Here is a 15,784-nt window from a genome sequence, read left to right on the forward strand (position 1 = left end):
CACACGCCGCCATGTTTACCGAATTTGGGAGGAATAACCTTTTACCTGGACGAGCATGCCTTGCGTGCGGTGAGATTCCGATTATCATTATTATTATTCATATTATTATTATCATTATTATGAGCCGAAACCCAGATATGCTAACCTGAAACGTCACCTCTCAAGGGAGTGCGCCATTTGCTGGGGACATGTGGTACTGCACCCAAATCCACTCATTTCTCCGTGGATGACTTATTTTCACAACTTTTGAACCCAATGGCCGAGAGCAGTGTTTGTCAACCGTCCTCGATCGTTATCAAACTTTTGCTGATCTTGCTGATAAGCGGTCATTGGAATGACATGCGTTGGGAAAAGTGTTGGTCAACACAAACCACACCACATCTGGATAGATTAAATACTTTTTATTTGCACAAAACCGAGATCAGAAAAAGTGCATGAGGTGAACACAGAACCCTTGAAGGAAAAAAAGTTAAGATGACATTCGGTATGGAAACAACACTAATACACAGTAAGACCTTTTTTTTGTTTTCAAACTAGCGTTCTCCAAATTAAGTAAATATCGCGATTTATGAGTCCCGACTAAATAAGCCACTTCGACTGACAGGCAAACTTCGGTTGAAGTAGTATATTCCATGGCTCAAATGGCAATAAATAACTTTTAATTAGTCAAATAACAGCCGCTAAGTCACAAAGTCGTTCCGGGTCACGTTCACTTCCATTTAACAGTCATTTCCTTTCCGTCCTTCCATCATAAGGCAGTCACGTGATCACGTGACGTCAGTGCAAAAGGTTTTTTTTTTTAAATAAAGAAGACCATGTATATTGGTCACGTAAGGCGTTTTTTTTAACGACCATGTATAGTAAGGTGTTTAAAAAAGAAATAAATTAATGACCATGGCATGGTAAGGCATTTTTTTAAAACATGACCATGTCGTCAGGCATTTATTTAAAAATACTGTCTAAAAAAAAAGACTGTATGGTAAGGCTTTTATTTATTTTTAGTCACTGCGCGTGACTGATAGAAATGTTCTTAATTATGTTCTATGCTGCCCCCACTAGACTAAACACTGTATATTACGTATTCACCAGCAAAATCCACCTGTTTGTAGGTGCAGCCATTTTGAGACTTGCTGGTGACTGAAAATTGCATCTCAGGACCAATCATAGCTAAACTATTTTATGAAGCTGTGCTGTGATTGGTCGTTACCTGAGTCCTAAGCAACTGCGATGCCATTTTCAGTCGATAGCAAGTGGCAAAATGGCTGCCGCTGAGCGGGATTAAACAATTAAATTAATTAGTATTCACTCCAACTTGGCCATTTACATCACACGTCTGCTTTTTTTTGTTTTGTTTTTAAAGAGACACATTTCAGGATAAAAGACTGATCGTGTTCTGAATAAGGACAAGCACGAAAGAAAAAGTGATGGCGGGTTTTGTGTGTTGACTCTCATGTCGTCATTAGATTGAGCTCTCTTCTTTCTGTGCCAGCGATGCTCTCAATTTATTTGAACGTTTTATTCTCCTGAGCCCTTCTTTCTTCCCCCCACCGAGACCGAGGTGGGGATGCGAGCGCTGTTTTTAGTCAGTGACGGACTGCGAAGTTATTTATATCCCCGAGCCGAAGCAATTGGACTTCCGTGTCGCCCATTACTGCAGCACATTTTCCTCACAGCGCTTCCAGGCAGGCACACACTGTGTAGTGCTCTCAAATGATTCCGCAGTCAGAGCTGCACAAGAGAAGTCAGAAGGTTCTCCAAGGGGCAAAGCGTTTGAACATGACACTCAAGACACTTTCTCCTTCATTTAGTCTTGTGCGCCGTTTGCTATCAACAGTTTCCTCAAGGATCTATTGTAACATATATATTTTTTAAATTCATCTATCCGTTTCCTATTGAGCTTGTCCTCAATGGTCAGCTGATTTTGAGCTCACATCACACTTATTGACAAATTAAGAGTCTTAGATCCAAACCTGACGCTGCAGTCGAGGATGGCCGGAAGTCTTGACTTTTTCCGACTTCAAACCAGGAAGTGTTTACGGGAACGCCCCCTTCAAATAAATAAAGTAAATTCCACTTGGAAAAAAAAAAAAGGACCTCGACTTAATCGACGGACTACAATGTGACGTCACTCTACAATGGCGACCTCTTTGGAAAACACAATTTACTCTAGTATAAAACTAGATAGCTTTCTTCCTTCATAAATATTAGACATAACTCGACGTAAAACAACGTACGTGAGAGAACATCTCCCTGCATGAAATTACACGGTGAACTACTGAACTGTATGAAATGCTTATGATATAAGATAAAAAACAATAAATGAAGCAAAATTGTGAGGTGGCAAGTTTGCTGGAGGTCCAAATGAGTTTTAAGGACCAAAATAAAAAGACAAATTTATCACTATCCACCATTTTGGTTTACTTTCGCCTCGAACGCTTTCAGGTCGGAACTGGGAAAAAACAACTCTGATATATCCGACTTCCGGCCATCCTCGAATGCAGCATGAGTCAAGATTCGAACCCCTTGCCAACCAATGGCATCTTCTACTTGCAAGTCGTGTGTGTGTGTGTGTGGGGGGGGGGGGGGGGGTAAATCAAGCATCCATCAAGACAATGACATTATTTTCACTCGTGAAAGCAGCACTTCATACACCGTGTGTATATGGCGCATAAATCAGTTTCTTTAGTTTTATAACGTGCCTCCATATGAAGGCAATTAATCCATTCAGAGTAATTATTCATGTCAAGAAAAGTAGCTCACAGTGAGTTTCTAGGTCGCACACAACACAAACACAGAAAATTGCTCCACATTTACGCACTATTAAGAGCTTCTTTTTTGGGGGGGGGGGGGGGGTTACGTGTCTGTCAACAACATGCAGGATGACGCCACACTGCGTTATTTATTTTCCTGCAAAATAAAGCCACTCATGAATCAGTCACGGTGAGGCACAGGCACAGCGTGTTCGGCAGTGCAACGCAAACAATGGCGCGCACGGCTGTAACAAAACTCGCATTCATCTTCTTGAGGGTCTACTGTGGTTTTCACGAAAGGCCTGTTAAAGCATCTCAGATCAAAAAATATTTAGAATCAACAGTACTCTCACATTATAAATATTTATAACATTTTTGAAAATGTGTCTGTGGCCATGACATTATAATATATAAATTAAAAAAAATCCCACTCCCACAATGAATGTCTTTGCCCATGACCCGGTAGGCTAAGCTGGGTGAAGATGCGGAGCCACTTTCAAGTGCAACTTGAAGTCTGGCAAGGACGACACAGAAGCTCAGGCACATGCTCAAATATTCAATTTGGAGCCAATTGTATTTTGCATGTGCCACTAATTGGGTAATTGTTTAATTTGACAAGCCAGTGATGAAGCGCTGTCCCAATGAAGGAAAACACAAAGCAACAATTTACAAGGCATGGTACATTATATACAAATATTTAATGAATAACAAAAGGGTGTGTCAGCCTAGGGACATTTAAACACACAGTGGCGGCTGGTTTGCTTCCAGTGGAGATTTAGAAAAAGCAACAATCTACGTTTCTTCTGGTTGCCAGCGACTCGTTAAGACAGCACACTAAGACTAGTTCACATTCAATCTACCTGTCATTGTGGGAATTTGTCGACATTGTGACAATGGACTCGTCTAACATCCAACAGTGAGCAAACTGGCTCACAGAGCAGACTTGGTTTAAATGTACAATATTGCATGAACAAAAGTATGACAGGAAGTGAAATGGAAGAAAGGCTTTTCCTCTTCTGGCAAGACTTTCGACGAGATTTTGGATCGTAGGAATGTTCAACACTAATGCCTTGATAGTATAAAATAAAAAGGTAAAGAAGATGAATCAAGATTAAGCGGATTTTTTTTATTTTTTATTGATTATTTTTTTTTTCAAGAAACCACATTGCCTATGGACTAAAAAAAGAAGGCGTGATTTTTATTTTAAATTATTATTATTATGGGATATCCAATTCTGGAATATAGATATAAAAACCAAACTAGCAAACAGAAGCCGAGTGACGGCACATCTGGCAGCTGAAGGATTCAGAAGTGATGTCGAATTAGCGACAATTCAGTTCCCTTTAATGAATTAATACTCTCGTCTGAACAAGTCCTGCTAGTGACGTAGCAGTCGTGGCTTACGGCGGATTGCTAATGCTAGCTTAGCATTGATAGCACTACATTCCCTGTAGAGACTTGATGGGGGGGGGGATTTGTGAGTGATTTTTTTTCGGTCTCAAGTGGCAAAATGGTGATGTTTCATGGCAGTGTGAGGAGAATTTTTTAAATGTGGGTGAGAAAGTGAAATGTGCTCATGTGATCAATATTCCCACAAAATGGCTGCCGCTCACAAAATGTGTTCATTTTGAGCTTCCGCACATTTCACAAGTCCAAAACTAAAGTTGTCGATTTACAGCAAGTCCGACTTCCGTTCAGAACGTCTCCAAAATTAATTGGCGTGTCTGCTTTTGTCCATAGAGTGCATACTATTTATAGAACCGCCTTTGCTGAGGCACCAAGGCTCTGAAGCGCCGCCATGGCTAATTAGCTCCACACTACTTCGGTATAAACGGATGACTGCATGCGCTCCTTGAGAGCGGCAGCGATATACACTAGTAAACACTCCGCACTCGGCAGGGGAAGGGGGGGGGGGGGTGGCGTCCACTGACATCGTCAATAGCGCCATCTTTACAATTTGTTGTCCGATGTGACGCCGGGGCCTCCGCTAATGACGTGTACATCCAGAGCGTGACCAATGGTCGCTAATTCCACTTTGTGTGTTGAGTCTATTTTTAATTATTATTATTATTATTTTTTTTACCCAAGCAGCACTTCAAGGCATGACGGTGCCTTGTGACAGGGATCGGGTCATCTCAGTGTGGACGAAGTAGGTCTTCAGTTCCCCTTTGCCCTTCACGTTGATGATGCCGCGACACGAGCACATGTAGCCGAGCGTGGATAAGATCTCGCTCGTCTCCTCCGTCACCTGCACCCACAACCGACAACAAATAAAAAAATAAAAATAAAAAAAACAAGAGTAAAAATGTACTTCTATGGAAAAACATCTGAGCATTTGTTTGATATACTACTAGTGCGGTGATTTGGCCATGTACTAGTGCGCTCTTTGTCCTCACCAGTAAAATAATATAAAACTGTAGTGACTGGGGCGCACTGCTAGAATGAGTGCAGTAGTAAAAAGACCATCTTACTAGCGATATTTTTTCACTAGTAAAATGACAAAGGCACACTAGTAAAACGAGTATGTCTTACTTGTGACCCCAATTTTTTTTTATACACACTAGTAGAATTACTGTCTAACTAGTGATGTTTTCCACTAACGTATGACATTTCTGTGCACTAGTAAAGCGAGTGGGGTGCAATAATAAAAAGACCATCTTACAAGTGACTTTTTTTTTTTTACTTCTGTATACTAGGAGAATGGCTGCCTTAATAGTGACGTTTTCCTCCCCTACTGTATGGCATTTCTGTGCACTAGTAAAAATACATCTTCCCACTAGTAAAACGATGAGAAGGCACACTAGTATAACGACTATGTACATTGTGACAATTTTTCCCCACAACTTTGACATTTCTACAAATTAGAATAATGACTGTCATACTACTAGTGATGTTTTTCCGCTACTGCCTTCCATGGCTGTTTTACATTTCTGTGCACTAGTAAAACGATGAAGGTGCACTAGTACAACCACTATGTCTTGTGACTCCCCCCCCACAGAACTGTGGCATTTCCACAAATTAGTAGAATGTCTTACTAGGGATTTTTTCCCCCACTAAGTTCCATGACTTTTCATTTTTGTGCACTAGTAAAATGGTGAAGGTGCACTAGTAGGACAACTATGTCTAGTGACTTTTTCTCCCCACAACATTCAAACTAGTAGAATGACCGTCTTACTAGTGATGTTATTCCACTACTGCCTTCCACCACTGTATAACATTTCTGTGCACTAGTAAAATGAGGAGGGTGTACTAGTAAAAAGGTGTATTAGAGATGTTTTTTTCCACCTCTGTATAACATTTTTGTACACTAGTAGAACAGCTTTCTTACTTGTAATATTTATTCTCCCACTACTTGGTTATGTCTGCGCACTAGTTGAGCGACTATGGCCATGACGAGCACTCGTAGAATGACTACATTTCACTAGTGAGGCCTCACTAGTGACATGTAATCATTGTACTTCTACTAATATGCAGAAATGTCATACAATAGTGGAAGGAAGTAGTGGGGGGTAAAAAAATCAATAAATAAGACATTCTACTGGTCTTACTAGAGAGGACAAAGAGCACACTAGTACCGGTATATACACAGTTCAGCCACTAGTTGGATTGTAAATAATGCTAAAAAAAAAAAAAAAAAAAAAAAAAAAAAAAATAAATAAAATAAAAAATAAAAAAGCAAATTTTCCCCCCAAGAGAGGCTCCACCTGGATTTTTCCCAGAACCCCCGTGGTCTCCATCCTACTGGCCACATTGACGCTGTTCCCCCAGATGTCGTACTGCGGCTTCTGTGCCCCGATGACCCCCGCAATGACTGGCCCGTGATTGATCCCTGGACGCACGAAAAGCACACAAACCAACAGGCTATACACAAGAAACCAATCGTGCACACACGGTCTGCTCTCACCGACCGATTCTGAGCCGAAAGTCATTGAAGGAATGTTTGTTGATGACGTCGAGCTTCCCGACCAGAGCGAAAGCAAACTCCACCATGCTGCCGATGTGCATGTACTGTCGGTCATGTTCCTGTCGCAGAAAAGTCAAATAACCCGATTAAGCCAAGCGTATCATATCATACGAGACATTTTGAGCCCTCTATTACATGAGTATAATATTTATGATAATATATGATCTGACATGCATTGCACGAATAATCCATTAGAGGGCGCTATCACCCAGCTGATGGCTTTTCCAGCGACCTAGCAAGATCGCCTCAACTGAGAAAGGAGATACTTATTAATAGTGAGAAATGTTCTTTTTAATTTTTGGAAATACTCATATATTTGATATGTCTGTTTATTATGATAGTTTTGACAGTTAGAAGTGTACGGATTGAAAGCGTTGTGACCGGATGTATCAAATATGACACAAATCAAAAGTCATGTGGATGGAAGTTGATTTAAAAAAAAAAAAGGAGAAAAAAAAATCCCCAAATGAAAACAAACATATATATAATTAAACAATTAAAAGCATGCCTGTGCGCACTCGGGTCCCGGCGTCAAGTTGAGTCCGGTGGCCGCCATGTATGTACTCCCGATGGTCTTAATCTTCTCCACGCCACTGAACTTTGGCTTGGAAAGCAGCTGAGGACACGGGAGCGGAGTTAAAGTGTGTCACATGACGTGACGTGATCACAAACAGGAAGTGGCATGACACCCGCCGTGTTTCTCCTGGCACTCGCACCGCGTTTAACACGGGGAAGCGGGGGAAAAACAGGTTACCTCGTCAAAATCTGCTATGATCTCATTGAGGAGACGGAGGCATTCGAGTCCTTCCTTGTTGACATCCGACTCGGTGTAAAACTCCTTGAAATCCGGGATGGAGGCGAACATCACGCACACAGAGTCGTACGACTGGTGGTAAAGGTCCTGAAATCAAACATTTCAACTTAAATGCACCTTTGAAACAGAGTTGCTTGAGTGAAAATCTGCTGGTAATTGATGCCCCCCCCCCTTCAAAAAAAAAAAAAGCTTGTAAATGCCACAAGGTGGTGGAAAAGCTACTCAAGTCATGATGATGACCCAAAAACATCCATGGTTAGGAACTGTTAATACGCGTGTTCACTGTATACTAATTTATACCAATACAATAAAATAAAAATAATCACTTAAAAAGTCACAAACTAATGAGGGAGTGAAAGATGAACCCTGATACAGCGGGGGAACACTGTCGTGGCACGGGTGCGCAGGCTCCCTCTAGTGGAAGGCAAAAGAATCACTGAGTGAAATAATACTTCAAACATGAAATACATTAGCATTAGCATTTGATCTTTAACTGATTTGAAAAATGATACCATATTTTAGTCAACCTTTTATGAGCAGTACATTTTTAAATAGCATTTCTTACTAATTTACAATACTTTAAATGAGGTCATTATGGCGATATGTAATCAAATATGGACGTATTTTTCCAAGGTGGCACTCCAGCTGACCTCATTCTTCCAGTTGCGTCCCAGGAAGTGCTCGGCCACGTGGGCGGGCAGGACGTTCTCCAGCAGCACTCGGTTGAGATTCTCCATCGTTTCGATCTCCTCGCACTCCCGCTTGAACTTGTCCCTCCACAGGAAGTCCAACCTACAGTAATATTCATTCTGTTACAGGAGGACACAGAGTAAAGAGACACCTGCGTCATTCCCAGACAGCACTCGGCCACAGATCGGCATAGCACAACAAAAGTCGATCAATAGACCTCCTGCTATTTTTTTTTTTTTTTTTTTTTGATGACTAATGCCTCATAAATCTGAGCTTCTTGGTTTGATTCTTCCTTGACGATTATTCATATAATAAAATAATTGTTACCGGTAGTTATATATCATATTAATATAATAAATAAATAATAAATAATAAATAATAAATAATAAATAATAAATAAATAAATAAATAATAAATAAATAATAAATAATAAATAAATAATAAATAAATAATAAATAAATAATAATAAATAATAATAATAATAATAATAATAATAATAATAATAATAAATAAATAACAAATAAATAACAAATAAATAACAAATAAATAACAAATAAATAATAAATACAAGGTGTTGTGGCCGTTTTACAATCAGGAACTAGAAATTAGAAGAATAGAAAATTGCCATTAATTCCATGCAATTTTAAGGAAAATTGCTTAATTAAAAACAAAATTAATTTAATTTAAAATGTATCACCGGTATCGGTGTGAAAAAAGAGGCCACCGAACATCCCTGATAATAATAATTATAATTAGAACAATAATAAAAGTGAGTGTGAATGGCTGTTTGTCGACAGTGGATATAAGAAGTCTACACACCCCTGTTCACCTGCCAAGTTTAAAAAAAAAAATGGATACGAGATAAATCATTTAAATACATTGATGTGAACTATAAGCTGTACAACTAATTTTAAAAAATCATTTGAAGAAATGAAGTAAAACTTTCAACTGAGATCATGTGGTTGCACAAGTGAACACACCCTCTTGTAAGTGGGGATACGGTTGTTGTCGAAATTCACGAATCAATCAAGCTGTTAAATGGGAGTCTGCACACACTTGCCATCATTTAAAGTGGGTCTGAGCAACTCTAAATCAAATTCAGATGTTCCAATAGAGGGTTTTGTGCACAAATCGACTAATAATAAAAAGCAAGTGGTGTAAAATGTGAAGGTCTCTGTGGAATAATAATAAATTCATTCTTGAATTTATTTTAATATGTAACAAAAAATAGGTTACATTGTTTTTTCACTCGCAACCCAAGTGAGGATCTCCAGAAAATTGATGGATGGGTTTGCTTTTATCAGCCTGCTTTAGAAAGAAAGACCCAATTTAGTGTCACAATTAACGAACATCTCAGTAAGAAATGAGGAAAGCTCTGCTCTCATTTCTCACAAAACAGCAAACGGGACTATTTTGCATTTCCTCATCCGTCACGCTTGAGGGACTTTTTGTCAACATTTTCAGTCTCGTGCAAGCGTCACCTATCCAGGTCAAAGCCTCCCCGGAGTGTGTGTGTATGTGTTGGAGATGGGGGGGGTCCCCGACTCCCACCGGCGTTATGCTCACACATCCGGGAGCTCCAGGCTACCTGCTGGCCGGCCCCCGCAGAGTGTGTGAGCGTTATTAGCGGTCCACATGATGTATGTGAGCTCATTTTAGATGCAGTTTGCAAAACAGCCAACGTGGTTGGAAACAAGCTTTGCTCTAAATGGATTGAAAAGGGCTCATTTGAGCTGACGCTGGAATTTTGCTATGCAAATTATCTCAAAAGTTGGTGATTAAAATGGATGCCACAATATCCAGGATTAGTTTATGCATGGCTTGGCGACGCCATATTGATTTTTTTTTTTGCATAACATCCACAATTACGTGGACGGTGCCAGACAGCAGACGGGAGTTTATTTTGCATTCAGGTTTGTGCTCATCTGCTTAACTCGTTCACTGCCATTGACGGTTATAAACGTCCAAAAATCATTTTAACTATTTGTATTAGTTTAACTTTTTTTTCTACTTTTGTTAACAAGAGTATGAAAACCTAGATTTTTTTAATTGTACATTTAGAACAGATATCACATTTGTGCTTAATCATGAATTAACTATTGAAGTCATGCAATTAATTATGATGAAAAATTGTAATCGCCAGACACCCCTAATTTTTAATAATCATCTCGTCAGGCGATTGCAATTAAATGAAAATATTAAATTATATAAAAAATATATTAATTAAATTAAAATGTTTTTTTCAAGTAGCTCATTTGAACTCATTCACTGCCATTGACGACTATAGAGGTAAAAAAATTCATGTGAACTATTTCTATTAATTAAAAAACAAAAATCATTTAATTAAATTTTTTTATTGTACATTTATAACAGATATAAAATTATCATGCGATTAATTACGATTAAACGGCCCTTATTTAAAAATGTTTTTTTTTAATTAGGCCCGTCAGGCGATTACATTTTTAAATTGTAATTAATCACATGACTTCACTTGTTAACTAACGATTAATCACAAATTTTATATCTGTTCTAAATTTACAATATTTTTTTTCTTGGTTTTCACACTCTTGTTAGCAAAAGTGGAAACACATTTGAAACTAATAGAAATAGTTCAAATGAATTTTTGACGTTTATAGCCGTCAATGGCAGTGAACGAGTTAATGCTGAACAAGCCAAAGAAAAGGAAGAAAATAAAATCTGCTGAACAAATATGTGGCAAAATAAGCTAAGTGATCAAATCCAATTGAAAAAGGATTTACAAGCAGTTGTGTGTACTTTTGCCGGTTTCTACTCCAATGTTTTCCACTTACGCTATCACACTCTCACGATATTGTATTGTTTTTGCAGTCGGTGGATGGTTCAACCTCAAACAGCATGCAGGTAGGACAAACCTAATTATAGGATAGTCACACTACACATTTTGTTTCCAAGACAGAGTGTTCTCCTCCCATCTGTTGACAGGCACACAAAATGAGGACATGCTGAGCTGTCGGGACCAACTGTGGCTCTCTGGGGAAGGTGTGTGCCTTCTTGTTACTCTGGAGGGTGTGCCCCCCCCCCCCCCCCCTCTCATCCCCATCTGCTGTGGGGGTCAGCGCTGATGGATAGCTTTGCCAAAATAAAGATAAAACAAGCCAATGAAAAAGTGTGTCAGCCGAGCTTTTTATGTCTCGCTCGCTTTGGTGACGTGGAGGGAGATGAGAGGAAAGCGGGTCAACTCAAGCGGTTTCAAAGCTGCAATAGCAATTCAGAGATTTTTTTTTTATGAATTGTAGTTGAATCCTCAATAATGTACATTTTTACTTTTGAATCCAGTCCTGACACTTCCATCCCGTCAAATCATGTTTGTGCTCCACTTTGGTCCAAAAATAATGTCAAACACGCTCAGTACCAATATTTAGAACAATCACCGACCTGTCTGGCCAACACCAGCAGTGTGATGAAGAAGATGAAGAGGGACACAGAGCCCATGGTCTTTAGGTCCTTCAGGATTCCTGGTCTGGTCAGGAAGAACCACAAGAAAAGCAAAACATCAAAAGCAAATCTACGGCTGTTTTACTGGATTTTGCAAGGCCCACATAATATCGTGTTCCATTGCTATAAAATCATGGAACCGACCAAAATAAATATTCTAATAAAAAAAGAAGTACATTTGTATCTGTTTCCGTTTTGCGGCAATTAGCATTACAATATAATTAAGTTTAATCAATATTCCTGGTGAAAACACTGTAAAAAAAAAAGTGTTTGATCTCTTATACTCTACTGCCGCTTTTTTTTTTGTTGGTAATAACTACCATTGCTTTAAGCCACCTCTTCATGTCAGAAGCTGCACCAAAGCCTTCTGTATGCTTTTGCATTAAAAAAAACATGTACATTTTTGGGAGTTAAGGACAAACTATTAAAAATCCGCGATTAGACGTTTTTGGCCGATACCTGTGAATGAAAAAAAGGAAAAAAAACAAAAAACACCTGGATAATGGGGTTGCATAAGTGTTAACACCCACTTATAATTTCATGTTAGATAAGAGCCTGCACACAACTTCCACCCTTTAAAGTTACTCCGATTAACCCCAGATAAAGTTTGTTCGAGTAGCTTTAGGAAAACTGGTTCCTGAGAAAAATGTGCAAATTGGAGGGAATGGCAAATGTGAATTCCCGTCTTTCCCCTTACACATCCGCAGTGTAAACTCCCGTAAAAAAAAAAAAAGTTAAGTTGAGGTGAGGAAGCACATCCATTATCCGTCTCAGCAGTGACAATTCCAGCTGTCAATCAAAAGTGAACACCCCCCCCCCCTCCCCCCCCCCCTCGGTCTGCACGCTCTGGTACCTGTCCAGCGTCTCGGTGGAATAGAGCGCTTGGCTGAACCCGTCCAGCAGCGAGGCGTGCGTCTGGAGGATGATGATGTTGTAGATCACCAAGGCGACCAGCATCACCACCATCTTCAGCTCGTAGTTGACCCTCAGGAATACCGAACACGACACCAAGCCCAGAATACAGCAGTAGATGAAGTACTGCGGAGTGAGGGGGAGGGGCATATTGTGTACTCAGCCCCTTGTGTAATTTTGACTGACAGTTCATTTAACAAAATCACTCTCAATCTTCAATTCGATCCCCTTGTGGCACTCATCCCTGTTGACATTCAAATGCAGGAATCCTACTTTACGTGACATTCAAGAATGCAGTAAATAATCATAACGTCCAACTTGCGATGGAGCGCACATTATGAATTAATCAGCCACATAAAGGGAAGCTTTTGATCTCGATGAATTCCCCTTGCATGTGAGACATACCGGGGGGGGGGGGGGGGGGGCTCCAATCTCCGGGGTCTTTTTTTTCTTGCTTGGTGAGAATCTCAACACGTCAACACATGATCATGACTGCTGCAAGCGGGGAACTTTTCTGTTGTCTTTCCGGGGAAAACTTACTGGTAGATAAAAGCGACTTTCTCCTGCTGATTGAGCCTGGAAGGTGCCATTCGTTAGATTCACAGGGGGAGCGGTTGCCATGGCTTCAGGGGAAGCCGCTGTCGAGACTTCCTGCATTGATGTCCCGGGATCCTCCACAAAGAACTACAGGCAATTGCAGAAATAGTGAAAACGGGCGCAGACCATGACTGACTCCAAATATAGCATCAACAATGCAGAACAAATTAAATGTAAAAAAAATAAAATAAAAAAACTCCACTGACTTATTAACTCATTCACTGCCATTGACGGATATAGACGTAAAATATATATTTTTTGAACTATTTATATTAGTTTAAAACTTGTTTCCACTTTTGTTAACAAGAGTATAAAAACCTAGAAAAAAAGTGATAGTACATTTAGAACCGATATAAAATTTGTGATTAATCGTGAGTTAACTATTGAAGTCATGTGATTAATTACAATTGAAAATTGTAATCGCCTGACGGCCCTAATTAAAAAAGAAAAGAAAAGATTATTTAAAAAAAAATGTCTAGGTTTTTATACTCTTGTTAACAAAAGTGGGAAAAAAAAGTTAAACTAATAGAAATAGTTCAAATGAATTTTTGACGTCAATAGCCGTCAATGGCAGTGAATGAGTTAAATGTAAGCCCATTTAAAAAACGGCCACATCATCTAACTTGATTCCATTACAGTGTTAATGAAGTATCTTGTGAGTTCTGATTTTCTGTCATGGTCATGCAGCAAAACAAAAATGAACACGCACGTCAAAGCCTAATGCAAATCGACACCCTTTAAGTGTTAAAGGTGACGCGTGATTGAAGACGAAGCACTCGTGGCGGTCACGCATGATCCCGCTGGCGACGGCAATTGAAAGGGGAATGTGACCGCGAACATCGCGGACAAGTTCCCCTTTGCGTACGACGTCCGCCTCTCACCATGTTGAAGACGGCCATCACGAGAATAAGGGCGGTGGTCGTCATGGTGAGGACCAATCGCAGCCAAGGATTGTTGGTGACGATGATGTGGGAGGAAGTGCTCAACCAGGGGAAAGAGCACACCGATTCCTTCCTTCCTTGCTGGAGCACAAAAAAAAAAATAATGAAATGGAGATGTGAAAACATTTTAGTGGGTAACTTTTAAATGAATTGTGAAGAACTCTTTGTCAAAGGTTTTCAATATAACAGGATCACTCAAATGTATCCAACCTATTTGTGCTCACTCGTTATCACCTAAAAATAAATCAATCCAGATCTTGAGGAGGCAAAATGATGCACGGATCCCACCGAGTTTGGGGAAAGTGGTCTGACGAGACATTAATTAGATTTTCTTTTTTCTTTTTTAATTGGCCACGTTTGGAAATGTGGGTTTCCCCCTGATGGTGTCTTAACATACCTGTAACATGCTTTTGTCAAAAATACCCAGCACCAAGAATTTGACCCTTTACACCCTATTTTTTGTTGTTGTTGAAAGTAGCTCATTTTAACTCATTCACTGCCATTGACGACTATAGACGTCAAAAATTCATGTGAACTATTTCTATCAGTTAAAAAAATGATTGTACATTTATAACAGATTATAAAATTATCATGCGATTTTTTTAAAATTAGGCCCGTCAGGCGATAACATTTTTAAATTGTAATTAATCACATGACTTCACTTGTTAACTAACGATCAATCACAAATTTGATATCTGTTCTATATCTACAATATTTTTTTTCTAGGTTTTCATACTCTTGTTAGTAAAAGTGGAAAAAAATGTCAAACTAATAGAAATAGAATAAATTAATTTTTGACGTCTATAACCGTCAATGGCAGTGAATGTGTTAAAAGGCACATATTGAAAAAAATAATTCACACCTGTGGACAATTTAGAACATGCACATTTTCGGAATCTGGAAGGAAGCACCCGGAAAAGCATGAGGAGAACAAGCAAACTCCACAAAGGAAGGCCACAGCGGGGATTCAAACCCTGAACCTCAGAAATGTCAGGGAGATGTGCTCCCCACTAGCGCACCGTGCTGCCCTGTTTTGTCACAGTCTAGTGGAGTTCTGAGCAGCTCGTTGACAGACACATTTTCAGGAATAGAAGACACTCAGTTGGTTGCGTAATTTCCCACTTAATGGGTGAGCAGGCACTCCAGGAAGTAATTCAGGTGCATAATACCTTGTTATTTAACATGGCTGACATTTCTCCATATAGAAAGAAATTGCTTTTAAATGCTGTTCTGTTCTCACTACCAACCCAGAAGAAGAAAAACAAGAAAACAAATGATTTGACCATTGTCAGTTCTTTTTTTTTTCTGTGGTAATCTTCCTCCATTTGTGCCCTCACTGTAAGGACTTTTTATTTTTTATTTTTTTATAAATCAAGTCCCTCTTTAACAATTTCTATGACAACCTCATTGCGTATTCCCGTGCACACTTTTTAAGCTTTTATTGAGAAAGGCGTGCTGAATTGATGATCTTCAAAAACCCATTAAAACAATGACATCCAGGTCAAACGTCAAGGTTATTGATAATCACCGGCGGAATATAGAGGCGACCCATTTGACTGTATCGTCTCCAGAGAGAGAGAACGAGCTGACTGATGAGATCTTAAGGGCGAAGGATGATGTGTAAAGATTGTTCAACGAGAGA

General features: G+C 39.4%; 1 protein-coding gene across 4 annotated transcripts in view; it reads right to left on the reverse strand.

Moving 5' to 3' along the window:
- Positions 1–3,428: 3,428 nt before the first annotated feature.
- The window catches only part of LOC147157606 (adenylate cyclase type 2-like), a 45,021-nt gene continuing 32,665 nt past the window's right edge, over positions 3,429–15,784 (reverse strand). For 3 of the 4 annotated variants that reach the window (XM_086062121.1, XM_086062120.1, XM_086062119.1), the window contains 10 exons: positions 14,083–14,223; positions 13,145–13,288; positions 12,546–12,730; positions 11,633–11,717; positions 8,179–8,337; positions 7,469–7,615; positions 7,223–7,330; positions 6,659–6,773; positions 6,455–6,579; positions 3,429–4,998 (listed from right to left, as the gene is read on the reverse strand). In XM_086062121.1, the coding sequence (XP_085918247.1) occupies positions 4,846–4,998; positions 6,455–6,579; positions 6,659–6,773; positions 7,223–7,330; positions 7,469–7,615; positions 8,179–8,337; positions 11,633–11,717; positions 12,546–12,730; positions 13,145–13,288; positions 14,083–14,223 (1,362 nt within the window). In that variant the 3' untranslated portion in view covers positions 3,429–4,845. Of the gene's footprint in view, positions 4,999–6,454; positions 6,580–6,658; positions 6,774–7,222; positions 7,331–7,468; positions 7,616–8,178; positions 8,338–11,632; positions 11,718–12,545; positions 12,731–13,144; positions 13,289–14,082; positions 14,224–15,784 lie in introns of those variants that run through there. The other variant, XM_086062122.1, reaches the window with a different exon arrangement.

The sequence above is a fragment of the Leptonotus elevatus genome, chromosome 19 (assembly GCF_054856555.1).
Source record: "Leptonotus elevatus isolate MCC_2025b chromosome 19, RoL_Lele_1.0, whole genome shotgun sequence".
NCBI classification, from domain to species: domain Eukaryota; kingdom Metazoa; phylum Chordata; class Actinopteri; order Syngnathiformes; family Syngnathidae; genus Leptonotus; species Leptonotus elevatus.